Source organism: Lynx canadensis, chromosome B1 (assembly GCF_007474595.2).
Source record: "Lynx canadensis isolate LIC74 chromosome B1, mLynCan4.pri.v2, whole genome shotgun sequence".
NCBI classification, from domain to species: domain Eukaryota; kingdom Metazoa; phylum Chordata; class Mammalia; order Carnivora; family Felidae; genus Lynx; species Lynx canadensis.
In genome coordinates this window covers 203,598,284-203,622,587 of record NC_044306.2, presented here as the reverse complement: position 1 = coordinate 203,622,587, position 24,304 = coordinate 203,598,284, and the positions used below count along the sequence as shown (strand labels likewise).

Sequence of the window (24,304 nt, the reverse complement as noted above, 5' to 3'; positions counted from 1 at the left end):
TGAGCCCGAGGGAAGGTGCGGGCAGGTGGAGGCGGGCCTGGTGGCTTCAGGGCAGGTGCCGAGTGAGCGGGAGAAGGCGCGGGGCTGAGCTCTGCCCCGGAGGCCGGGTGACGGCGGGCTGCAGCGGGGCGCTGGGGGTCTGGCTCGCCTCCCTTCTGCCGAGCTTCCTTCCGTAATCGAGGTCTTTCTTAAACTCCTTCCTGTGTGGAAAACGTCCTTCACGTGACGTGAATCAAGGAAGTCACGTCGCGGCGCCCCCGCCTCAGTAGCTTTGTGCCGTCCGGCACGGCGGAGGGAGTGCAGAACGACAGGGGAGAGTCCGCGGGGCAGGCCAGTGGCCGGGCCCCTGCGTGTGCTCGGGGGACGCTGGTTGTGGATGTGGACGCCCATGCCTGGTGTCGTCCCAGGCTGCAGACTGCGCCACCCCCGAGCCCCTGTGAGCCCGGTATGACAGGGCACACTGCCCTAGTGGTCGAGGTCTCACGTGTTGATTTCTCTTTGAGATGAGAGAGCATGTGACGTTTGCTCCTCTTGATGGGTTCGCCCACAGATTTTGCTTGATGTAAACTTTAGGTCCCAAAAGGTTAGAATCCCTCAGGAGATATATGAGTGTTTTTGAGCCAGTAAGATGGACCTTTGTAATTTAAACGATAGTCTTTCTGCCGAATGTAGGCTTTGTCCTCCTCACGCTAGGAAAAGGGCCAGTGCTGGGTTGGAACTGCTGCTGGGAGCCGGCCGGGGCCTGTAGGTGGGACACCGGGAGCCGGCCGGGGACACCTGTGCCGCTGGGCACCATCCTGTCCCCGCAGGCCCTTGTGTCTGGAGGGCTTTGGGCACTTGCGGTGGTCGCGGGCCTCCCTGTGCGGCCACCGAGCCATGACTGGGGCCTGTGACTAGGACTGGGGAGCAGGGGCCGAGGGGGGCTCAGCCGCCCCCCACCCCCACCCGCACCACCGCCCACTCAGGGCCACGAAAGTTCTCCTGAAGGAGGAGGCTGGGGGAGTTTCCGGCTAGTGTTTCAAGCTTTCTTTATGTAGTCAGTATGACATTAGCGTAACTGTTTCTTCAACTCCACGGTATTTTCGGTGTTTTCGGAATTCCTAATGCTATTAGGCTGCGGGTAGTAACTGTACGTACGTTTTTCTGATGTGTTCCGAGAGACGAGACCTTCAAGTTGCCAGTGTTTAAGCTCTTCTCTCTTTTTCTTATTTCTTTCTCCTCTTTCCTGACTGCTTATAATCGCCCTGTTTCCTGATCCGAGAGCCGCTTTGCTGTTGGAGTGAGTTCTGGTCTCCCCTGCTGATCCCCACGAGGGTGGGGGGGGCCGGGGGGGCTGCTTAGCGAGGGGCAGGCTCTTCCTGGGGAGTGGGGAGCCCGGCCAGGAGGGCAGACAAGTCGCGCTCTCAGATCCGAGGTCCCTGCGGCTTCGCCTCTCGGTTTCTTTGGACGTCAAGGGCTAAAACCTCAGGAACCGGCACTCAAAAAAGCCCCACGCACAAAGGCTGCGTAACCACAAAATGCCGAGCTGGGGCATTTCCTGTATGGTGCTCTCTGTTCAGCCTTCTAAAAATCAGTCAAGAAGCACACACGCTGATCGTCCGCGTGGCTGCTGAGCTGCCCCCCAGGCCGGATTGGCGTCACATTGGGGGACGAGGCCACCGAGGAACCGAGGTAGACTCTTTGAGGGCCAGGTAAATAATTCTGTGGGTAGAAAAACCTCAAGGGAGGTCAGCGTCTCACGTGCTGACAGTGAAGCGAGAGGCGGCCGGGGGCGTGCCGACGGGCCCAAGCGGAATTAGCCGAGCGTGTTCAGTCACGACTGGGCAGCCTCGCTTTCCTCGTCGGCGCGACCTGCGAGGTCCCAGCGGGGAGGTAGTCACCCGGCGGCCCTTTCCCTCAGCCAGCGTGTTCCGCTCGGTCGTCCGTTTCTCTCAGGTGTGCATGGTACGATGTCCTGACTCGGCACATCACAGATCAGGTTTGAGGGAACGTGTTGCGGAGCGTTAAGCATGCGTTGCTGCCTGGAAACAAATGCAGGCCGCTCTGTGTCGATAGTAGGAGCGAGAGCAAGTCAAGTGAAATCGTTCATGGTTTTGCTCGTCACCGCTGCCGCGTAACAGATAGTCCCTGGCACGCGGCGGCAGAGGACGGCCCGCGTTTCTCACCTCGCGGCTTCTCTGGTCGGGCCTTGAGGCTTAGTTGGGTCCTTTGTCCCAGGGCTGTGCCCGCGGTGGTGGCCAGGCCGCAGGGGGGGGACGGTCTGCATCCAGGCTCGGCTCTCGTGGGGGCGGCGGCCCCGGAAGATGTGACGCAGCTGCCGGCAGGCCTCGTGACCTCGCCGGCTGGTGGCCCGAGACATCGTTTTTGCCCCGGGGGCTGTTTCTTAGGGCAGCTCGCGACCCGGCAGCTGACTTCCTTCGGCGTGAGGCGTGAGCGAGGGAAAGCTGAGGAAGACAAAAACCAGTGTCTGTAGTGCTCTGGGAAGTGACCTCTCCTCCCTTCTGCCCTGTTTACTAGGGGTGAGGCACCAAGTTCGGCCCGGATCCCAGGGGGAGGGACTGCCGAGGGCAGGACGACTAGGAGGGTGCCGTCGACTTGTATCACAAATACAGAGAGGCGGCAGTGGGCTCGATCACTGTCCAGCCTCCGGCCCCGGTGAGCCCCGTCCCTCCCACGTGCAGAACACTCCGCCCGAGACCCTCCCACGGCAGCGTCGGCTCCAAGTCCGGAGTCCCGCCACGTAGACGGACTCCAGGCGTGGGTCGGCGGCCCGGATGTCGCTCCCGGGCACAGCCCCCCGAGTGCACCTGCTCCCCATCCTGACCTGGGGAGGCCGCTCTCAGCCCCTCCACCTACAGCGGAGCGTGGGACGGCCGCTGCAGACACACCTGCTGCTGACGAGGGCGTGCGAGGGCACGAGGGGTCCTCGGTGCATCAGTGCTGCCTGGCAGGTGTGGAGGTGCCCGGCTGGGTCCCCGGTATTTGTGGAACGGATGCGGACAGGCACCAGCTTGCTCCTTTGTATCGGCAGAGCCGTTGTAGCGCCTCGGGTGTTTAGGGGAAAGCGTGAGGTTGTACACACAGAAGGCACTAGCCGTTTTAGAAGAATGTCCTTCTTTCGCCCCCGAGCCCAAGATGTCTTTTAGGGAGGGCACGGGAAATCTCCCTTGCCCGGTCCGTGGGGGGCGCGAGCCCACCCCTCTAGGACGTCCGGGGGCTTGTCGACGACGCACTGCTGGCGTCTCTCGGGTTCTTCGTGTCAGGGCCGCGCCGTGGACACTGGTGGGGTCCTCTGGGAGCATCGCCCGCCGCGCACCCGGCTGGCTGGCTCGGGCGAGTTCGGTCTGCGCCTCTGCTGACGCGGACGTGGGGGCAGCGGCCGGACCCCCCCACCAAGGCAGCCCCGCGCCGGCTCGAGCTTGCGCCACGGGTGAATAAAAAGAAACGCACCCGGCGAGTCCAACAAACGGTACGAACGGGAGGCTGCTCCCAGGCGGGGGACACGCAGTTCATCGTGACCGCCGTCGCCACGGGCAGACTCACACAGAATGCCTCGTTCGGCGCCTCCCTTGCCGTTCGTTGACCGTCGCGCTCACAGACGTGTTGGGACAGGCTGCTTTTCCTGGCCACCCTTCCCTTGTGGAGCCGCCGCAGGTTTGAAGTCTCGGGGACGGGTTTACGGCTCGGCTGCCCGCACGAGTACTGGAGGGGGCGGCCGCACGTGGGGAGCGTGGCCAGGCCGCGGGCGCCCTGTGGACACCGCGTGGGCACACGGCCGCCGTGACCCTGCCGCGACACCACACCCGGGCCTGCCGGTCAGCCGCCTTCCCCCCGCCCGCGTGTTCGTTCTTCCGCGTGCCTGTGGGGAGCTGCAGAAGCTCCCTGGGCTCCGCCGTCCTCTGGCGCTTTCTGGCAGGTTCTGTTCCTTCATACAAGACCTGTCTTCTCTCTCTGAAAGTTTTTATTTTATTTTATTTTATTTTTTTAACGTTTATCCATTTTTTGAGAGACAGAGTGAGACACAGAGTCTGAGCGAGGGAGGGGCAGACAGCGAGGGACACACAGAATCCGAAGCGGGCTCCAGGCTCCGAGCCGTCAGCACAGAGCCCGACGCGGGGCTCGAACTCCTAAATCGCGAGATCGTGACCTGAGCCGAAGTCGGACGCTCAACCGACGGAGCCCCCCAGGCGCCCCTCTCTGAAAGTTTGATGGGTCTCATTTCACTTACCCTGCGCAGCATTTGGTGGCCACTTTGTTTGAAGGTTCCCGTTTGTCTGTAGCTCGGGAAAAGAGTCCTTTAATTTTTGGGCCAACTAACCAACCAGGTTTCATTGGGTAAACATTGACTACCGCTAATGAATTTACTCAGTCTGTCCATCCACCCACCCACCCACCCATCCATCTGCCCACCCCTCCCTCCCTCCCCATCCATCTGTCCTTCCCTCCATCCACCCATCCATCCATCTCTCCATCTATCCCCCCCAATCCCTCCATCCATCCATCACTTCCATGCCCCCCCCCCCCCATCTCTGGACCTGTCTCCAAGATTCTCTGAAGAGAATTTTGTTTTCCACATAACGTACACTTTAAGTCCTACAACCCAAATGCACCCTACAAACCTGGGGGGCCCTTTCTGGCTGCCCTCTGTGGGTGACGTAGTGACAGACGAACAGAGAGACTTATCACCGAATTATCCACGTTTTCTTGCCCTCCAGTCCCGCTTGTCCCCTTGGCGGCTTCCTGCTCCAGCCTATTCTGTACCGATCCTGCCCCTGGTCCCCCTGGTCCCCCTGGTCCCCCTGGTCCGCCTGGTCCGCCTGGTCCGTCTGCTCCCTCTAGAGGCTGCCCTGTGTTGGGGGTTTTGTCGACTCTGTTCACTTGCTGCTTCTGTTCGTGGTAGCCTTTTCCTGAGGCCGCCTCTTTGTGCATGTGTGTGCGTCCTGGTTGGGGTTCTGGGAGTCTCTTTGGGACCCCGCTTGTGTCCGCTTCTGCCCGTGTGTCTGGCTGGTCACTGAGACAGAAGCAGCTTTGAGGAAGAGTTTGTTTTGACCGTTAAGTTTGAGGTGCCCCCAGACTTGCGGGAGGGTGTGGGTGGGAGATCAGCATGCGGGAGACCCTGGCCTCGAGGGGTCCAGTCGCTCGGGGCGGAGGGAGCGAGCTGGGACCCCCACACTCGAGGCCAAGCAGAGCAGGACCCGGAAGGGGGGAGGCGCGGCGTGTTGAGTTTGTTGAGAAGCCAGGGAATGCAGACCCAGCAGAGTCCGTGGGACGCGGCTCCCTGGGCTCGTTGGTGGCCAGGCGAGCGTGTTTGCGGGCACGAGGGGCCGGGGGCCCGTTTGCAGAGGGAGGGCGAGGGTGGGAGGCGGGGTGCGGAGACCCCAGGAGGGTGAGCCTTGGAGGCGCCGCCGAGGGGAGGAGAGGCGCTGTGGGAAGGTGAGTCCAGCGAGAGCTTGCCTCCTCTCCAGTTCAGGGGGGCTCGGGGACTGTGAGAAGCTGTGGGGTGGCCCACTTGAGAGGGAGCCACGTCACGCCAGGGGAGAAGGGCAGTGGGCGTGGCAGCTTCCTGAGAGAGTGGGGGGCCTGGGGGGGAGGCCTAGGCGGAGAAGCCAACCCGAAGTGGGAGGGTGTGCGCGCCGGGGGGAGGGGGGAGGCTGTGCACGATGGCCGCGTGGCCGCTGGGCTGGTGGCACTTGTCTGTTCCCTGCAAAGGAGAGCAGCGGGGGGCCGAAGATGGGTGGGTTTGGGTGGTCATGAGCGGAGCAGGACCCCTCAGGGGCTGAGGAGCATGACTTCGGGGCGGGGCCCAGGCCCCCCGGGCAACGGTGGCCCCACAGCACGTGCTGTGGAGAAAGCCCACCGCCAGCTCCTCTGGGGTGGGGTGTCCCCAGGTGGGCGCAGAGGATGTGAGCGTGGACGAGGATCTGAGCGGGCTCTTTCCCGGTGGACGGGAGGCCGAGGGGGAAGGGCAGGGGTCACCAGGGAGCAAGGGTGAGGATCCTCGTCAGGGATGGCGGAGGCTGGGGGTGGCACAGCTGGTGGACTGCAGGGGGCGGTAGGGTGGGGGGGTGCGGCCTGGGCCCAGGGGAGGCCGGCTGTCCTAGGTGCATAGATGGGTGGGGTGGGGTAGGTGGAAGTCAGGGACCAAAGAGGAGGAGTGGGAGGAGGGGGAGGGGGATGTGGGGGAGGGGGAGGAGGTGCTTCTAGCAAAAGGTGTGTTTGTCGCGCAGAGTGAGGTGGTGGTGGGTGGCTGAGTGTGGGAAATGGGTTCGTAGCTGCGGGGAGGGCTCTCAGCTGTTAGGCCTTAGGGTCACCCACGAGAGGAGGACTTTGAAGCTAGAGAGGAAAGGGGTCCTGGAGGGAGGAGGGACAGGGGCATGGAGCCGGTGGCACCATTTTGTGGGGCACAGCAGGTGGGGGCCGAGACCGCCCTCGGGTCCCTGCTGCGTGTGCTGTGCCCTCGGGTCACTTGGAGGAGCTCCCTGAGCCGAAGGTGTGCAGCCAGTGAGTCCGCGGGCGCCTCCCAGTGCCCTTGTCCCTGAGCCGTGGGGTCCTCCAAGGAAGGGCCCGTTCCCTCACGTGGCAGTCCTGGCCTTGCCCAGGTCCCACCCACAGTCCCGCTGGAGCCCCCGCTGGGCGCAGGCATCGGGTGGGTGGTGGGCCAGGTCAAGGGCAACGGGAAGGGCCCTTTACGGGTGAAAGGTCAGCGGGGACGTTGGTTGGTGGTGCCTGCTAACGGCCCGGAGGGGTCTTGGTGAGCCAGGACCCCACCAGCTCATCCCCGGGCGTTTTGGGGACCTGCCGGTGCCGGGGAGGGCAGATCCCTGGTTGGTGTAGGTTTCCGGGAGGGCGGGGAGCGTGTCCTGGGTTCTAGGGAGCTTTCCGGAGGTCAGGCGGTGGGCCGCGAGGATGGATCAGACTGGGTGAGGCCGGGATGCAGGGCCGGTCAGCGTGCGTCCCGGGGTGTGTGACTGCGCGGGGGCTGCGTCGGGTCCCCGTGCACGTTGCGGGGAGGTGGCGCGCTGGTGGGTGTTCGGTGGCTGGAGGTGGCTTAGGGGGAGGGTACGAGGGGCGGGGTCTGCTGGCCGGTGGGTCCCAGTCGGAGGGAGGGCGTGGCGCGGTGCCGCCGGGCTCCCGCCGCGGAGGGATCGGGGCGTTGGAGGGGCTGTGCGTCTGGGGAGCGCCTGCTGTCCCAGCCCCAGGGCTGCCTCTGCCTCTTCCAGGGACCCCTCTGTGTGGAGACGGAGCTAGCCGGGTTCAAATCCACCGGTGACGCTCACTAGCTGTGCAGCCGTAGGAGGTCCCTCGGCTTTTCCGTGTGTCCATTTGCTCGTCTGCAAAATGGGAACAGTCGTACCCACGTCAGGGCGCCGTGGCTTGCGGACACGCGTGTTGCTACGTGTAAAGTCCCAAGAACAGCCTGGAAGGCCCCCCACCGCGAGCGCTTCCTCCGCGCCCGGTGCTGTGCCCGAGCTCCCCGCTCCTCCCGCCCGGTAGTTCCCGGTCTCCGGCCGGCCGCCGCGCGCCGTGGGTGCTGTGCTGTGTGGCTTTGGCCTTTCGGCCCCGTGCTCAGCTCAGTGCCTGTCGCACCGCGAATGTGACTCTGGTGGCGCAGTCGTGGCGAGCCGGGGCGCCGTCCTCACAAAACGCCCCCCTGCACGGGGAGGGATGGGGGCCGAGCCGTGGGGCGAGCGGACTTCTGGTCCTCCTGCGGGCACCGAGCACACAGCACAGTCTGGGGACTGTCTGCCTCTTCCTGCGCCTCCCTCCTTGGGGCCAGTGGGCTGCTCAGGGCCCGGCCCGTCTGTGGCTTCTGGGTCTGGGACGCTGCCGGCCCGGGCTGGGCACACATGGGACCGTTGTATCCCGACCTCAACCTCGGGGGGCAGGAGGGGAAGCAGCCGGGCAGCCGGTGTGTGTTTACTTCTAGGTCCCGCCAGTCTGAGGGATGAGTCGGTAAAGGAGTGACATTGTCACTCGGAGGGACTGATCCTGGTAGTGGGCGCAGTGAGAAGGGGACCGTGTGTCCTACTGTCTGTGCTGCTGGGAAGCTGTCGCTCCTTTCTGGCCTCGATCACCTTTTCTGTGCAAGGAGGAGGCCGGACTGGACGGTGTCTTTGTCCGCTCGGGCTGCTGCAGGACACCGCGTGCGGAGCAGCTTAAACCACAGCCTGTTTGTCACCAAGGGCCAGGTGCTCACAGAGCCAGTGTGTGGCGGGGACACTTCCTGGTTCCGGATGGTCACCTTCTCCTGTCGTTACGGGGCGGAGAGCAGGGACCGCGGGGGGAGGGGCGAGGTCCCTCTCTCCTCTTTCACGAGGACACCGGGGGTAGCATTTCAACACCCTGTGAAGTGGGGACACGCCTTCAGCCCACCGCAGCCCATCCAGGTGTTGCCACCTGTCAGAATCACCCAGAAGGTGTGTGGGGTGGGGGTGGGACCTTGTCAAAACAGGCGGCTGGACTCACTAACCCAGAATCTCCTTGCGGAGGAAAGGGACCCAGAACAGGCACCTGAGTGGCCCAGATGGCAGAAATGCCCGTGGGCGTTGGAAACTATGCCCTGTGGTTTCTTCTGGATTTCATTATCTGCTCCGCTCGTTGCACTATGAGCTGATGCGGTTTAAGGAAAAGTTAACGTGTAGGCTGTGCTTCTAAAATGTGGTTGCAGGCACGGAGACATGACTTGGATGAATTAGAAGGAGTTAGCGGGACACGACAGTGCGAGTCTACCAGAAATATCTGGGCAGGCCACAAAGAGGACCGTCACCCTGTGTCACGTCTCAGTGCCGCGACTCTGGCGTGTGGAGGGATTACAGACGGGTGGCCGGGAGGTCTTCTGTCACCGAGGAGGGCAGGAGGGGCTCGCTGACCCGTCCTGGGAGGGGTCACGCCCCCCCATGCTGTTCCTGCACCTGTGCGCCCCCCTCCCCCAGCACTAGGCTGGTTGCCTTAGCGCAGGCTCCGTGGCCGCGGAAACAATGGCCGCAGCACGACTCTGTTCCCTCCATTCCCTCAGTTCTGGGGGTGGCAGGTCAAAATCAGTGTCACCTGCTGCGGTCACAGTGCGGGCAGGGCCCTTCGTCGTGGGGGCCGCAGGGGAGAGTCTGTTCCCTCACCTTTTGTGGCTTCTAGAGGCGCTGTTTGTGAGCTCTGTGGCCCTTCCTCTACCTTCACAGCCTGCTGCTCTGACCTCCGCCTCTCTCTGACTCTGAGCCTCCTGCCTCCCTCTGGTGAGGACCCTGTGACCCTGGGGCCTGTCCGGATCATCCAGGATAAGCTCCTGGATGGAGGCTCCTGGAGGGGGGCGTCGGGGGTTGGGCACGTCTGGTGGGGGAGCACCATTCGGCCTGTAAGAAAGAGGCCCAACGAGAGACCCTAAGACACTGTTCTTGGCCAACTTTAATATACGCGTTTCTAGTGATGAATAGCGAATAGATGTCCGTAGTACTTAAGTGATTAATTTATCGCCACTTAGGTATTAAGTAATATGGCAATTTAGAAATAAGTTGTTCTCTTATGACTCTTACCTCCCAGGATGATTTTATCCAAACCCGCGTCCCGCACACCACGTTCTCTGTGTCGCCACGTCCGCCCCCTCGGAGCAAACCTTTGTGTTCTCCAGCTCCGTCTCTAATGCGCTCCCCTGGCGGCCGAGACCCCACACGTGTTGTCACAACGCGCCCCGCCTGACGCCCCGGGAGAGGATGCTGGCAGCTGGCGCCTGCTTCCTCGGGACCTGCCCCCCTGCGCCCCCTCCCCCGCCTTTACCCTGTGTCGATTGTGCTTCGATTTCACCGGGGTAAATCCCAGCCGTGAGCATGACTGTGCCGCGTCCTGTGTGTCCTCCTCGTGGGGCACCAGGTCTGGGCTGGGCCTGGGACCCTGACGCAGGTGTTTTCTGTGACAACCAGTACTTTTAATGATGAAGTCATCCCCTGGAAGGATGAAGGTTCTTATTCCCTTCTTTGTTGTTTTACCTGTTCTGTCCGGTGGCCTCTGTGGTTGACTGAGGTGGTTTCAGACTGACGTATTTTCCCCACATGGTATCTTGTTCGAAGGCAATTAATCGAGGGAGGTGGCGGGATATGAGAGACACAAGCTGACTCTTCCCTGAGGGAGAACTGGTCGTGACGGAGGGGCTGTGATCAAACAGGGGGTCGGCCAGGTCACCCAGGTGCCTTTCTACCCCAGGTGTGTGGCCCGCGCTGCCTTTCGCTCTGGCTCCTCCCCTCCGGTTAAGACGCAGTCGGGGTGGCCGGGAGGGGTGCCTGGGCCTGCGCAGGAGCTGGGAGCCTCCCCTGCGGCGGCCCTCGGACTTCCCGTCCGGGCAGGCGGCACTGCCACCGCCCTGTGTTCCTCGGCCCTGAACGGTTGGACAGGCGTCCCTTCCGGGAGACACGCTGTCTGCTCGTGGGAAGTTTCTTGGGCTGACCTGAAGGTTCCCCGTGCAGGCTGCTGCTTCTCTCTCACTCGCACGTTTATGTGGTGACCAGAGACTCTTCCCGTGGTGGCTTTTGTCACGAGCTACATTTTTATGTTTAGGAGATACCGGTAAGCAACGGGAACACGGGATGTTTAATAACAGGCCGTTTGTTGTCTTCCTCAGGGCGTCACTTCAGGAAGCACCACGGTAGGCTCAGGCATTCCCTGAGCGCGGCCCCTGGACCAACGAGCTATGCCCCTGGTGTCGCCAGCCCGGCGAGATGTATAGAGCAGGGGACGCGGTGCAGCGTCCGCTTCACGGGCCGGCGCCCCCTCGCCTGAGGAGTGTGGAGGTGGCCAGAGGACGGGCAGGGTACGGCTTCACGCTCTCTGGCCAGGCGCCGTGCGTGCTCAGCTGTGTCCTGAGAGGGAGCCCCGCGGACTTTGTGGGCCTCCGGGCCGGAGACCAGATATTTGCCGTCAACGAAATCAACGTGAAGAAAGCGTCCCATGAGGACGTGGTGAAATTAATCGGGAAATGTTCTGGTGTCCTGCACATGGTGATTGGCGAGGGCCTCGGCCACGTGGAGTCCTGTTCCAGTGATGAAGAGGTTGGATTTTATGAAGGAAAAGGCTGGCTGAAGCCCAAACTCGATTCGAAAGCGTTAGGTATAAACAGAGCCGAGAGAGTCGTGGAAGAAATGCAGTCTGGTGGGATTTTCAATATGATCTTTGAAAATCCTAGTCTCCGTGCAAGCAGTTCCGAGCCCTTGAAATTGAAACAAAGATCCCTTTCGGAGTCAGCTGCCGCGCGATTCGACCTTGGACGTGAAAGCGTAAATCACCCGAATCCCAACCTGCTTTCTAAGGAGGAAATATCAAAAGTTATGAATGACGATTCCGTTTTCAGTATCGGCCCCGAGAATCACGAAGATTTTGCGTTAGATGCGAGTATTTTAAACGTGGCCATGGTCGTGGGCTACTTGGGGTCCATCGAACTTCCTTCCACGAGCTGCAACCTGGAGTCCGACAGCTTACAGGCCATCCGTGGCTGCCTGCGGCGCCTGCGGGCGGAGCAGAAGATCCACTCCCTGGTGACCATGAGGGTCCTGCACGACCGCGTGCGGCTCTGCACCGACCAGGCTGCCGTCCTGGCCGAGTACCCGGCCGAGAAGCTGGCCTTCAGCGCCGTGTGCCCCGACGACCGGCGGCTCTTCGGGCTCGTGACCATGCAGTCGAGCGACGACGGGAGCCTGGCGCACGAGGACGAGGGCGCCTTGCGGACTTCCTGCCACGTGTTCATGGTGGATCCAGACCTGTTCAGTCACAGGGTCCACCAGGGCATCGCTCGGCGGTTTGGGCTGGAGTGCACGGCCGACCCCGACACCGGCGGCTGCCTCGAGTTCCCCGCATCCTGCCTGCCGGCCCTCCAGTTCGTCTCCGTCCTGTACAGAGACATGGGCGAGCTGATCGAGGGCGTGCGGGCCCGGGCCTTTGCCGACGGGGACGCGGACGCCCACCAGAACACCAGCACCAGCAGCAACAGCGACAGCGGCATCGGCAACTTCCACCAGGAGGAGAGGAGCAGCCGAGTGCTGGTGGTCGACCTGGGTGCCGGCTCCAGCAGGCACGGCCCCGGCGGCGGCGGCGGCGGCGGCGGCGGCTGGGAGGGCGCGGGCGGGAGGGGCTCCCAGCCCCGGGGCGCCCCCTGGAGCGGGGCCTTCTGCCTCGACCCCGAGGGGGGCCCCCCGTTCGAGGCCGCCCCGCAGGCGGACAGGTGCCGGGACTTCGGTAAGCACCTAGGGCCCGCTGCTCACGTGGAGCTGCCCCCGGCCTCCTCGCGGAGCTCGGTCCCCCCTTCCAAGAGGGGCGCCGCGGGCCATGGCCAGCGGTGGCTTCCGGTCCACGTCCTGCAGGAGTGGCCGTGCGGACACGCCAGTGACCAGGAGTCGTACACGGACTCCACCGACGGGCGGTCCAGTGTGAACTGCGGCACGCTGCCCCCGCCCATGAGCAAGATTCCCGCGGACCGCTACCGGGTGGAGGGCAGCTTGGCACAGGCCCCGCTGAGCACCCAGAAGAGGGACTGGTCCAGGAAGGCTTTTGGGGTGCAGAACCTTTTCGGGCCCCATCGACAAGTTAGAAAGACTAAGGAGGACAAAAAGGTAAGCCCGCTAGGCGCGGTCTACACACGTGAGCTTGATTTCGTGACGCGGTCTGTCCCTGGTGGAGCGGAGCGTGTTAACGGCCGAGTCTCCGGTCCCGGCTCCGTCGGGCTGCCCTGTGCCCCTGTCGCCACCACGGGGTGTGTTTGGTCACGTGCTGCAGGCTCTGTCCTGCCGGGGAGCCCTCTGGGTGCTGCCCCCTCTCTCGGGTCCTGGGCGGGACACCTGGGCGGGGGCGGGTGACGCAGCCTGGGCTGAGGCCCTCCTTCCTTCGGGCCCTTTCCTGCTGCCGGTGCCTGGGACGGTCCTGTCCCTGGCCCCTTCGGAGCCCATGCCATCTGTGGGCTCGGGCAGCACGCCCTTTTGAGGTGAGAACACAGTTTTTTTTTTTTTGGGTGTTAATGTTTTATTCACTTATTTATTTTTTTGAGAGAGAGAGCGTAAACGAGGGAAGGGCAGAGAGAGGGGGACAGAGGATCTGAAGCGGGATCCGCGCTGACAGCAGCAGGCCCGATGTGGGGCTCGAACTCATAAACTGCGAGATCATGACCTGAGCGGAAGCCAGATGCTTAGCTGACTGAGCCACCCAGGCGCCCCTGAGGTGAGAAAATTCTTGAAGCACAGAGGCTGTTGACTTCAGGACAGGGAGCTTCCCAGGGTGTGGATCCTTGCTCTGTGTCCTTCATCTGGAAGATCCTGCTGTGAAAAAAGTGGCAGCTGAACTCAGCGCTGGGCTGGTGGCTCGGCTCCCTGCTCGCCACAGATGAGCATCAGGGGGACCCGCCGGGGCCAGCACTGCCCTGAACGTGCCTGTGTCCCTTTGGGGCCCTCTGCCTTCCCCCCGGGAGCTGGGTGTGGAGCACGAGGGCAGGAGTCAGCGTGCGGGACTTTGCTCAGCAGGGGGGTGGCCAGCGGCACTGGTGGGACAGGCCGAGCCACCGTGTGGCGGACCCTGTAGCCGTGGAGCGGTGTTTCCGAGGCACTTTCCTCGGAGGACTTTCGTGATTGTAAAATTCCTTTTCTGCTTGGGTCCGCGTCCTGGTTCTCAACAGTGGAAAATGTCACAACGAATCCCTCCGAGGGCGGCTGGCTGGTGAGGGCAGGGTCCGGGACAGAGGAAAGGGGAGGGGCGGCTTGGCGAATATTCTGTTGGCAATCACACCCTTCCCGTGTCGTAGTTTTCACCCTAAAACACGTTAAAGACAATAGAAAGCGGGAGGAACGGACAGACTCCCCCCCAACTTTACCTCCTCCAGGAGGCCATGGCCCCATTTCCCCGCATCTAAGGATGGATGTTTGTTTTTATAAACAGTTGTGATCGTGCAGGTTTTCGACTCCTGTTTCTAAACTGCGGGCAGAGCCACAAGCACACCCCGTCCCTCGTCCCCCCGCCGCCCCGGGGCTGAACCGCACGAGGCCTGTGTTCTCGGGGCGCGGCCGCCCCCGCCCGGCTCCTTCCCACCTGCCCGCGCCGAGCCGGCTGTGGTGTAGGCTTCTCCCACCCGAGCCTCCTGTCAGCTGGGGTTAGCTGGGAAGCGAAGGCCCGGAAGGTGGCAACCGTTTCCCGAAATCAGACACGTCAGCACCTCTTGGAGCACGTGTCCTACTAGTGCATGCACTCTCCAGCTCCACTGCTGGTGTGTCAGCGCCTGACCACACGGGTGGAAAGAAATGGGATTTGTGCGGCTCTCTGTGGACTGGGTGCCCCCTCGCCCGCCCTTCGTCCGAGGTGAAGGCCCTGTCTACACGCTGTGGAGCTCCCCGCCGTCTCAGACCGCTCCCAGTGCAGCTCTGACCTCGGGGAACCCGTGGGGCAGGGGTGCTGTGGCCCCCGTTCCGCAAGTGAGGTGACTTGTCCTCGAGGGGCTAAGTGACTTCTCTAAGGTTTAAGGTTTAATAGGACGAAGCAGGGTCATGATTCAAACCGTGGGCTTTTTTTTTTTTTTAAGATTTAATGTTGTTAGAGCAGTTTTAGTCTTACGATAAAAATTGAGAAAGTGCTGACACTTCCCACATACCCTCTGCCCTGACATGTGCACAGCCTCCCCCGCTGTGGGCACCCCCACCAGAGAGCTGCCTCGTTACGACTGACGGACCTCCACCCCCGCGTCATCACCCAGAGTCCCCAGTTCACGTCAAGGTCCCTCTCGGCGTGTGCCTTCCGCGGGCTCGGACACACGTGTGATGGCAGGCAGACCCGCCGTTATGGTCTCGCCCGGCGCGGCCCACTGCCCTCAACACCCCTGGGCTCCGACCTGTTCTGCCCTCCCCGGCCCCCAGCCCCCGGCCACCGCTGATCTTACCGTCCCCGCCGTCCTGCCTGTTCCGGAATGTCCCGTGGATGGTCGGCCACACGGCGTGCAGCCTTTTCAGACTGGCCGCTTGCCCTCAGTCATGCGTGTCCACACTTCCTCCGGGTCTCTTGCCCGCTTGATGGCTCGTCTCTTTCTAGTGCCAGGTAATATCCCGCCGTCTGGAGGGACCGCAGTTTATTCGTCCGTCACCTGCTAAGGCCACGTTAGTTACTCCTGGGTTTTGGTGATTATGAATAAAGCTTTTGGTGTGGACATAAGTCGTCCGCTCCTTTGGGTAAACGCCAAGCAGCGCGATTGCGGGATCCGGTGGCGGATGTTTACTTCCGTGAGAAACCGCCACCGATCTCCCGAAGCGGCTGCACCGCGATTCTGAGTTCCCGCCAGCTGTGACCGGCAGCTCCTGTCGCTCTGTGTCCTCGCCACGTGTGTGTGTGTGTGTGTGGGGGGGGGGGGGGCAGAGTCCTGGATTTGGCTGTTCGGACGGGTGTGCAGTGGGGGTCGCGCTGTTGCTTTGATTTGCGTTTCCTTGGTGACCAAGACGCTGACCACCTTCTCCATGCTCCCCTGTCTTGTGCTTGCAGCCTGAGGCTGGTCTCGTTCTCTTGACGTGGTCTTCCCCAGAGCAGAACCTTTCCATTCCGACGCAGTCCAGCTGATCGGCTCTCGCTCACGGATTGTGCCTTCAGGCCCCACCAACCCCAAGTCCTCTAGCTTTTCTCCTGTGTCGTCTTCGAGTTTTATAGTTCTTTATTTCCCATTTAGGTGAATGACCCCATTGGGGTTGATTGCTGCGAAGGCTGGAAGGTCTGTGTCCACGTTCATCTTTCTGCACGCGGACGTCCCAGGGTTCTGGCGCCGTGTGTCGACACCGCTGCCTTCGCTCCTTTGTCAAGACCCGTGCGTGTCCCTGTGAGGGTCTCTGGCTGCTTGGTAGCCATCTCTCACCTTGACCGCAAGCGTGGGGACAGTGAGGTGCTGGCTGTCGTGGCTCGGGCCGTGACGAGAGGCTGAGATAGCGCAGTGGCATCGGTGTGTTTCTCTTGTTGGAAAGTAACAGTCTGGCGCTCACCAGTTGACCCGAGAGGGGTTCTGTGAGCTCGTCAGGCGGGGTGTCTTTATCTTTCAATCTTACTGACAAGGACAGTCAGGTTTTTACGCGTCAGGGGATTTGCCCAAGTTCCAGTGCAAGTAAGTGCTGACACTGAGACTGCTCGCGGTCCGTCCCGCATAGACTGGTTTGTGACCTGTCTTTCCTCTGCAGTGGTGACGGGACACCCAGTTCATCTCAAAATAAGTGGTAATGAATGGTGTTTTATTGGGTTCTGCCATAATCTCTTGAAGGTTATCAGTTGCTTTTTACCTTGCTCAAGGGTTTCTCCTTCATTAGCTCAGCCTAATCCCACAGCCTCCCTTGCTGTAGCAGCAGAAGCTTCCAGAGGCTGGGAGGCGGTCTCCTGGCATCCTTCCTGGAGGCTTGTCAGGATGGGGCCAGTGGCGGGGCGGGGCGGGGGGGGGGGGGGGAGATGGGGACATGCCCGGAAGTGGGGACGAGAGGGAGCCGCACTGGGAATGGCAGGGAGGTGCTGGGATTGCTCAAGGGATTCTCCTTTATTAGCTCAGCCCAATCCCGCAGCCTCCCTTGCTGTAGCAGCAGAAGCTTCCAGAGGCTGGGGGGTGGTCTCCCGGTGTCCCTCCTGGAGGCTTGTCAGGATGAGGACGGGGGGACGGGAGTGGGGCGCCACACAGTGGGGGCCCCAAGTTACTCCCATGCTTCTTGGCAGAATTAGGCTGCAGTCCGGAGACAGAAAACACACCAGGATCGGAGCAGGGAAACAGAGTGGACAAGTGCTAACTAGACCAAAGGCAGCGAGCTGCCTGGAGGGAGAGCCCTCGGGGACCCTGGGGCAGGCCCCACAGCAGGGGTGAGGCAGAGGCCAGCAGGGGAGAGGCTGCAAGCTGGGAGGCTGCCCCTCAAGGCCACGCTGCCGGGCCTCGCCTCTGGGTGCTGACCGAGCGCGCTGTCCCCACGGAGACAGTGTAGAAACCCGTCGGAGCCACTGCAGGACTGGGCGGCTGTCCCCAAGAAAAACGGCACAGCACCGCTCACCGCCGCCTGGAAGACGTCCAAAACCAGAGCAAGCTCCTGTTGGAACTGTGACACCTCCCTCCCTCGAGGCCTGGGGGGACCCCCCCCCCCCGCCCAGCGGAAGCCTGGAGGCCAGCAAGCCACGGGGAAGGGGCTTCCTGTCCTGGTAACAGCAGGAGTGCCAGCCCCGGGGGCTCTGACTCTTCCTCCTGTGGGGAGGCCAGAGGGGAGGCAGAGGCACAGACCGGGCAGGTGGGGCCTGGGCAGGTGGGGCCTGAGCCGGTGACGCTGTGGGAGAGCTAAGTGGTGTTTATAGGTAGATGATTTCCCGCTCTGTTTCCTCTGATTTTCTTTCTGCTGGGTGTCCGTGGCCAGGATGCACTAAGGGAGCGTGTGACTGAGAGAGGGGTTGACGGGAAAGAGAAAAGCCAAGACCCTGAAATGCTGTCTGTGTCATCAAGATGATTCAGCTACATTTAACTCGAATTAAGGATGTTTAATTCTGCTTCTTTGAAAACTGATATCCTCAGACTAACATTAATTAAAGTATCTGGTTAAGTAGCAAAATCCGTTGTTAAACTTTGCACATAATGGATTTGGGAAAATTTTTAAATGAAAACATGTTATTTATGATACTACCTAAAGAATTTATTGTTGTTATTTTGAAGTGAATTAATAAAAAATTTTAAATATATCGGTTTAATATGGAAATTGTCAGTAGATGACGCCCACGGAGACAGAAGCTCTTGGGGCCTCAGTCATTCGTATGAGGGGCATCCTGGGAGCACGGTGTTTGGGGACCGCTGCCCCGGAGAGGCTTGCCGCTTTGTCGGAGGGCCCCGCTAGGGCTGAGTCCGTCCAAACTGGCAGTGTTGGTGAGAGCCTAAAAAATACCTTTCTGATGGAATAAAATGAAAAAATGCTGGAAAAAAATGCTTTTAACTTCATGCACTCATTTAAAAGTAGGGGTGCCTGGGGGCTGTTGGTTAAGGATGCAACTTGGGCTCAGGTCGTAATCTCATGGTTCGTGGGTTTGAACCCCTTGTCGGGCTCTGTGCTGACAGCCGGGAGCCTGGAGCTGCTTCAGATTCTGTGTCTCCCTCTCTCTCTGCCCCTCCCCTGCTCGCTGTCTTTTTCTCTCTCTTGAAAATAAATAGTAAAACATTAAAAAAGTGTTTAAAGTAATAGGAGTTTCAGCACTGTTACCGCAGGACTAGTTTCACAGTGTCCTAAACGCCGTATGTGGAGTGCGTCCTCTGTGACGAGAAGGTGTGGGCAGGCCAGGCTGGCGTAGAGGCCGCGCCTTTACGGGGACCTGTTCCTTCTGTGTTGTGTTGCCATCCCCTGCCCGTGACCCGCGCCCAAACTCCAGGTACAAGACAGTGTCATGCGGGGGCGCCTGGGGGGCTCCGTCAGTTAAGCATCGGCCTCGGTTTCCGCTCCGGTCATGATCTCGGGGTCGTGAGTTCGAGCCCCGTGCTCGCGAGAGTCGCCCTCTCTCCCTCTCTCTCTGCCCCTCCTCCGCTCAGTCTGTCTCTCTCAAATAAGTAAATTAAAAAAAAAAGAGGAAGATAGCGTCACGGCCACGTCGCGGCGGGCAGGGAGCCACGGCCGGAGTGTGTTCCTGTTCCCGCGGTGCCGGGTGGGTCGGCCGAGTCCCGGGACAGCCCCGCTGCAGGGAGGCTGGAAGGTAGTCGTTAGCCGCTCGGCAAGATTCCCATGGCGTGTCAGGCGTCCGCCCCGCGTGGTGGGTCCACGCACCGCCTTGTGGGAGGCTCCCCCCGGCACACGAGGTGAAAAAGGTCACAGAAATACGCATAGTCGACATAATCCCATTTTTGTGTAAAAAACTCAGCACCCCTCAACTAAACCTATGTTTTGCAGGATACATCTGTTTAAAAAAATAAAGTGTACATGTGTTTATATATAAATACACGGGAAAACATTCAAAGGAAGCGCTCCAAACCGATAGTGGGAGCTACCTCGGGGGTGGGAGGCAAAACTGGGGATGGGTCCAGGACATTTTGTTTTATCTTCTGTTATTTTGAGTTTTTATTACGGGAATACGAACATATTTTACCTGCTAAAAATAATTCCTTTGGAGAAAAAAATGGTTTTTCTTAATTCTTTTCCTAAGAACAGAGTGCGAGGCCTGGCACTGGATGCCCGAGGCTGGGTTCGTGTGGCCCAGCCAGCGATGGGTTCGGCAGGGGTCAGGCCAGGAGGGGACTGGGCCCGACAGACAGGTCTTGTGCAGTTTCCCAGCACAATGAGAGGAAGTTTTTTTGTTTGTTTTTTATTTTTTTTTTAATGTTTATTTACTTTTGAGAGAGAGAGAGAGAGAGAGAAAGCGTGAGCGGGGAGGGGCAGATAGCGAGGGACACACAGAACCGGAAGCAGGGTCCAGGCCCTGAGCTGTCGGCACAGAGCCCGACGCGGGGCTCGAACTCACGTGAGATCGTGACCTGAGCCGAAGTCGGACGCTCAACTGACTGAGCCACCCAGGCGCCCCGAGAGGAAGTTTTAAAATAGATTGTAAATAAAAGTTTCAGAGAATACTGAAGAGGCCACAACTAAGGCTCCGTGATTTAAATCCTTCTGCAAAGAGCGGCTTTGCTCATTACCTACCCTGTGTAAACAACGCCCCAAATCGGAGGGAAGGGAAGCAAACAGATGGGCCGGGAAAGTCAGCGGGTGGCCGGTGCCCACGAACCCGACAGCGCAGGGAGCCTCCGCGGGTCTGCGCACCCCTTCCACGCCAGGAGCCCCTTTGGAGCAGCGGAGCGCCGCGGGGGGGATCGGGGCCCTGTGGGGATGCGGGTCAGGTGCCGGGGAGCTTCCCGGGGAGGCAGGACCGGAGGCTGAGGGACAGAGACACCGCTTAGTGCCCTGCTGTGGTTTTATGTGGTTTCCAGGGAAGGCCAGCGCCTTGAGAGCTCAGCGGCCGCGGTGCTCCTGCGGGAGTCTGCGGGGTTTGAGTCCCGCAGCGGCGCGTTATGTAGCTTGTAGCTGTGCTGCTGCTCTCTGGGCTTTGTACACAGTGGTGACAACTTGTTTGGTGTCGTTCCACCGCTGTAGCCGCGACGCTGTCTGCAGCTCCTTCGTCTCCACCGTGACCGCAGCAGCGCACACACTCGCACGCGCACTGAGCTGGCGGAGACGCGGCGGTGCTGCTGGTGAGCTTCCTGCTCACGCCTGCGTCCCCGGCTGTGCGGGCGGAGGAGGCCCCGGGGGCCGTTCCGGTGCTTGCTCACCTTCGCGCAGTTTTTAGTATCTGCCCTCGTTCGTGTTGACGGGAAACACCGGGTCTCTGGAGCGGGGACAGAGTTAATAACTGACTCACAACGACCACACTCGTTCCTGGCGCTCGATCCTTACCCCTGGGCCGTCGCAACGGCAGCCACGTCAGGTGTCGCCCTGCACGCACCGGGGTTGTGCTGTAGGTGAGGAGACCTGAAAACAGGAATCGGGGAGCTTATACGCACGCTGAGAGGGGACAGAGACCCTGGCTCTTTGAGCAAGTGTCCTTGGAGACAGAAGGGAGGACTCTGGGTTTTCCCTCCTACGCTTTGCAGTGTAGACAGATGTGTCCGGAGGGAGGGGGACACGACCGGCCCCTCCCCAGATACGCTCACTTCATCTCTGAGATGTGAGGACTGACCCCGGGAGGTGAATCTGTCCCAGAGTTTGCCCTGTCTGTTCCCTCGTGATTTAGCGGCCGAGTCCAAGACCGGGAGACTATGGGTCCAGGTTCTCCGGCTCGGTTTCCCGACGGTCCCGTGCCGCTACTGTGAATGCCAGACGGCTCCGCGTCCTTGCCGGAACTCGCCCGCCGGGCTTCTGACTTTCCTGCCCGTCTAGTGGATGTGGAATGACACTCTACAGTGGCTTTGCCCATGAAGACGTTGCTGAGGGACCTGCTCACACCTGTGCCCACTTCTATTGGGTTGTCTTTTTTCTTGATTTGTAGAAGCTACAGATACCGGCTACTAATCCTGCGACGATTGTGTCGCACATACACTGACTCCGTTTGTGGCTTGTGTTTTCCGCTTGCTCTGTGGGGACTTGATGAACAGAAGCTCTTGACCTTAATGTCAACCAACTTGTCAGTCTTCTCACGATTTTCAGTGTTGATTCCTGACCTCATCACTATCCCGAGGTCAGGAATATTCTTCTTTTTGTCTTAAAATTGTTTTGCAGTTGATCTTTATGAATGGAATAAGGTGGGTGGCAAGCTGATTTTTCCTCTCTCTCCGATGACTGTGGGGCTGCTGTTACTCACGTGTGCTCTGTTTCCCATGTCCGTACCTCCCCCAATACTTGACTTTTGAAATTGAGGCTTGGTAATGGGTCTTTGTATCCGAAGTGCCGGATCTCCTTGCCTTATCTTGGCTGTGCTGAGCCTTGCTCTCTCGTGTAAGATTTTACAGTAAGTTTGTAAATTCTCCAAAACGCCACTGACGTATTTTTGCAATTGTATTTTCGTCTGTAGACCCATGGGAGAATTGACATCCTATCCGTTGAGTTTTCCTATCCGTGAAATTGGTATTTCTCTCCATTTACTTAGGCTTCATTTTCTTTCAGTAAAATTTTATAACTCCCTTTTTTAAAAATTAGATTTATTTAATTAGATTTATTTTTAGAGCTTCCTTTCTGTAATCAGCTCTGGGACACTGGGGTCTGTGTCCCCTTCCCCTGGCCAGCAGGGTCCCCTCTGGCTCTGCCTCCAGGGGTCCTGGGAGAGCGGCCAGGAGGGAGGAGGAAGGTCCAGAGGAACTTCTCTCTCTTCACACGGGAAGGGGGCGGTGGAAGCAAGCAAACAAATGCCGAGGGTTCTGCTCGTGGGTGAACTGCTGGAGTGCGGCCACCTCCATTCGGTTCTGTGCAGGGGTTTTCTTCTGTCCGCTCGCTTGTTAAGCTTCTCTCTCTCCTTTACGCTTCAGAAGCCCGCGGGTCTGCGTGCGGGACCAGGTGTCGGCTGCGATGCGGTGGCCCAGTCCCGGCCTGGGTGTCGTCCGCAGCCTCCTGGGCTTAAAACTTACACTTCGGCCTTGTCACAAAGCCACGTGCTCCCTACCCACTCCCCCCAGATAAGGATTTGGAACAGCACACATGTGAGTTGTGCGAAGGGCTCGCCTCGTACGAGTGTGGAGGCTCCCTTGCTCTAGCAACGGACTGACGTTTGCCGCGTGCTCACCTCGGCTGTGGCCGTGCGTTCGAATGGCTGCTGGCTTCCCTTGCCCATCGGCCCTGGGCCCCCTGATGCTGGGCACTTAGGTGCCCGCATGACTCGTCTTCCTTGGCTCTTGCTCTTCTCCCAGCCCTGTGCTGGGCAGGAGGTGTTCAGAGGACAGAGGGCCCGGCTTCCTGGGCCACTTTGTGCCCCGGGGGCGGGGGTGGGGGGGAACCAGCAGCCTCGGAGGGGGCCCCAGGGCAGCCCCGCAGCCAGTGCAGTTAGCGGTGGCCTCTGAAAGGAGGGGCCTGGGGGCCACGGCCAAAGGCGGGGTGGCGAAGCGGGTGCCCAGAAGGGTCTGGACGGCAGGGACCAGGCCTCACCCGCTGCGTGGCATCCCCTGAAGGGTGCTGAGCAGGGGTACCGGGCAGGTGTCAGGGAGCACATGGCGCAGGGCGGGGAAGGGGGAGGACCCCAGAGGAGGCTGGCCACCCCACACTGGCCCTGGGGCCAGGGGGAGCAGTGGTCTGGAAAGAGATGGCCGGGCTCCGGATACATTTTATAGATAGAATCAGCTTTTGCCTATTTTTTGAAAAAGAAATTTCTTAGACAAATTCTTCTCGAGAATGGGTCGTATTTGGTCACCTGCTAGCAGGGAACCAGCCCGGTGAGCAAACAGCAGGAGGCAGAAGGCCAGGCGGGTGTGGACAGTGTCGGAGGGCCAGGGCCTGGGGTGCCGGCCACCAGGCCGGGACGCACCCGGGTCTGAACGGGAGCCACAGGGCTCCCCCACCCCCACCCCAGCAGTGTCCCCGAGGCCAGCATAGAGGCAGTGTGCACAGGTCACCCAGCCCTGTCAGGGGACGAGCGGATCTTCTGTGCAACTTGATTTCTCAGCGGGAGCTCCACGGTCCACGGGGGAGGCCCGTTGCGGCTCCCATAGCTTCACCAGGGGACCGCTCAGGGTGATGGCTTTCCACCTGCCGTCCCCTGGGCTCCTCTCTGGGGGTGTGGGTGTCGTGGTCACCTCTCTGTGCTCCTGCACCCGTTGTCCCTTGTTACACTTAGCTGCTGTCCTGCTCCCCGCGCACAGCACCATCCGCTATGCGCACAGGAAGAGGGAGAGGTGCCTTTGCTGTGACAGCGTGCAGACAGACGGCTTCTCTAGCTCTTGGGGGGATGTTAGGGCTCGTGAGGTACTTGTATTACTTCTCCCGAGGACTCCGAGCGGCGGCTGCAGGTGCGACCCTCGGATGTCCCGCCCTTTCTCTTCACACCTGCCCTTTATGCTGTCCCTGAGACAGTCCCTCCCTCCCTCCCTCTGCCTCCCTCCCTCTCTCTCTCCTTCCTGTCCTCCTTCCTGCCCTCCCTCCTTCTCTCCATCTCCCTCCCCCTCCCTTCCCTCCCCCACTCCTGTCCTTCCCCTTCCCTCTTTTTCTCCGTCCCTTCCTCCTACCCCCACCGTCCCTCCTTCCCCCTCCTTCTCCCCCTCCCTCCTTCCCCCTCCTTCTCCCCCTCCCTCCTTCCCCCTCCCTCCCCTCCCTCCCCTGTCCCTCTTTCCCTCTTTCTTCCTCCCTCCCTGTCTCTCCCTCACCCTCCCTCCCTCTCCGTCTCTCTCTCTCTCTCTCTCTCCCTCCCCTTCTGCCCCGTTTGGTTGTTTCTGCCGCTGCTTCTTGGGTCAGTTCTTCCTGCTCCCCGTGGCCAACAGGCTGCCGGTTCCCGAGCTTACGCGCTCTATATCGGACGACTTCGCTGAAGCATCCGTGCCAGTGCCGTGTGCGGCGTGGCCTTGCCCTGCCTGTCGCGCCGCTGCGTTCCAGCCTGGCCTCTGCTCCTGCCAGCCCGGCCTTCTCTTCTCCCTGGGAGTGAGGCCCTTTCTCAGCCTCCCAGCGGTCCTGACCCGCAGTCACCGTCCTCAGTGTAGCCTCCAGGGGCCTCTGGTTTCTTCCAGAGTGTAGCCCGCAGCCACGGGTAGCCTCTCAGGGGGACCTGTAGACGGGGAGCTGCTTGGAGCCCGAGACCTGTCGTGTGCTCCTCCCGGGCGCCCCGTGCTCCTGTGCCCGCGACCGTGCTGGAAACACTTGTGGAGAGCCCCGTGGCCACACGTCGTAGGCGAAATGAAGGCCGTTGCTATCGACACCTA

At 60.7% G+C, this 24,304-nt stretch overlaps 1 protein-coding gene across 3 annotated transcripts in view; it reads left to right on the top strand.

Moving 5' to 3' along the window:
* Positions 1–24,304, top strand: part of RGS12 (regulator of G protein signaling 12) — a 120,460-nt gene that overhangs the window by 13,326 nt on the left and 82,830 nt on the right. For 2 of the 3 annotated variants that reach the window (XM_030314308.1, XM_030314309.1), the window contains exon 2: positions 10,607–12,587. In XM_030314308.1, coding sequence (XP_030170168.1) covers positions 10,704–12,587 — 1,884 coding nt within the window. In that variant the 5' untranslated portion in view covers positions 10,607–10,703. Of the gene's footprint in view, positions 1–10,606; positions 12,588–24,304 lie in introns of those variants that run through there. The other variant, XM_030314310.1, reaches the window with a different exon arrangement.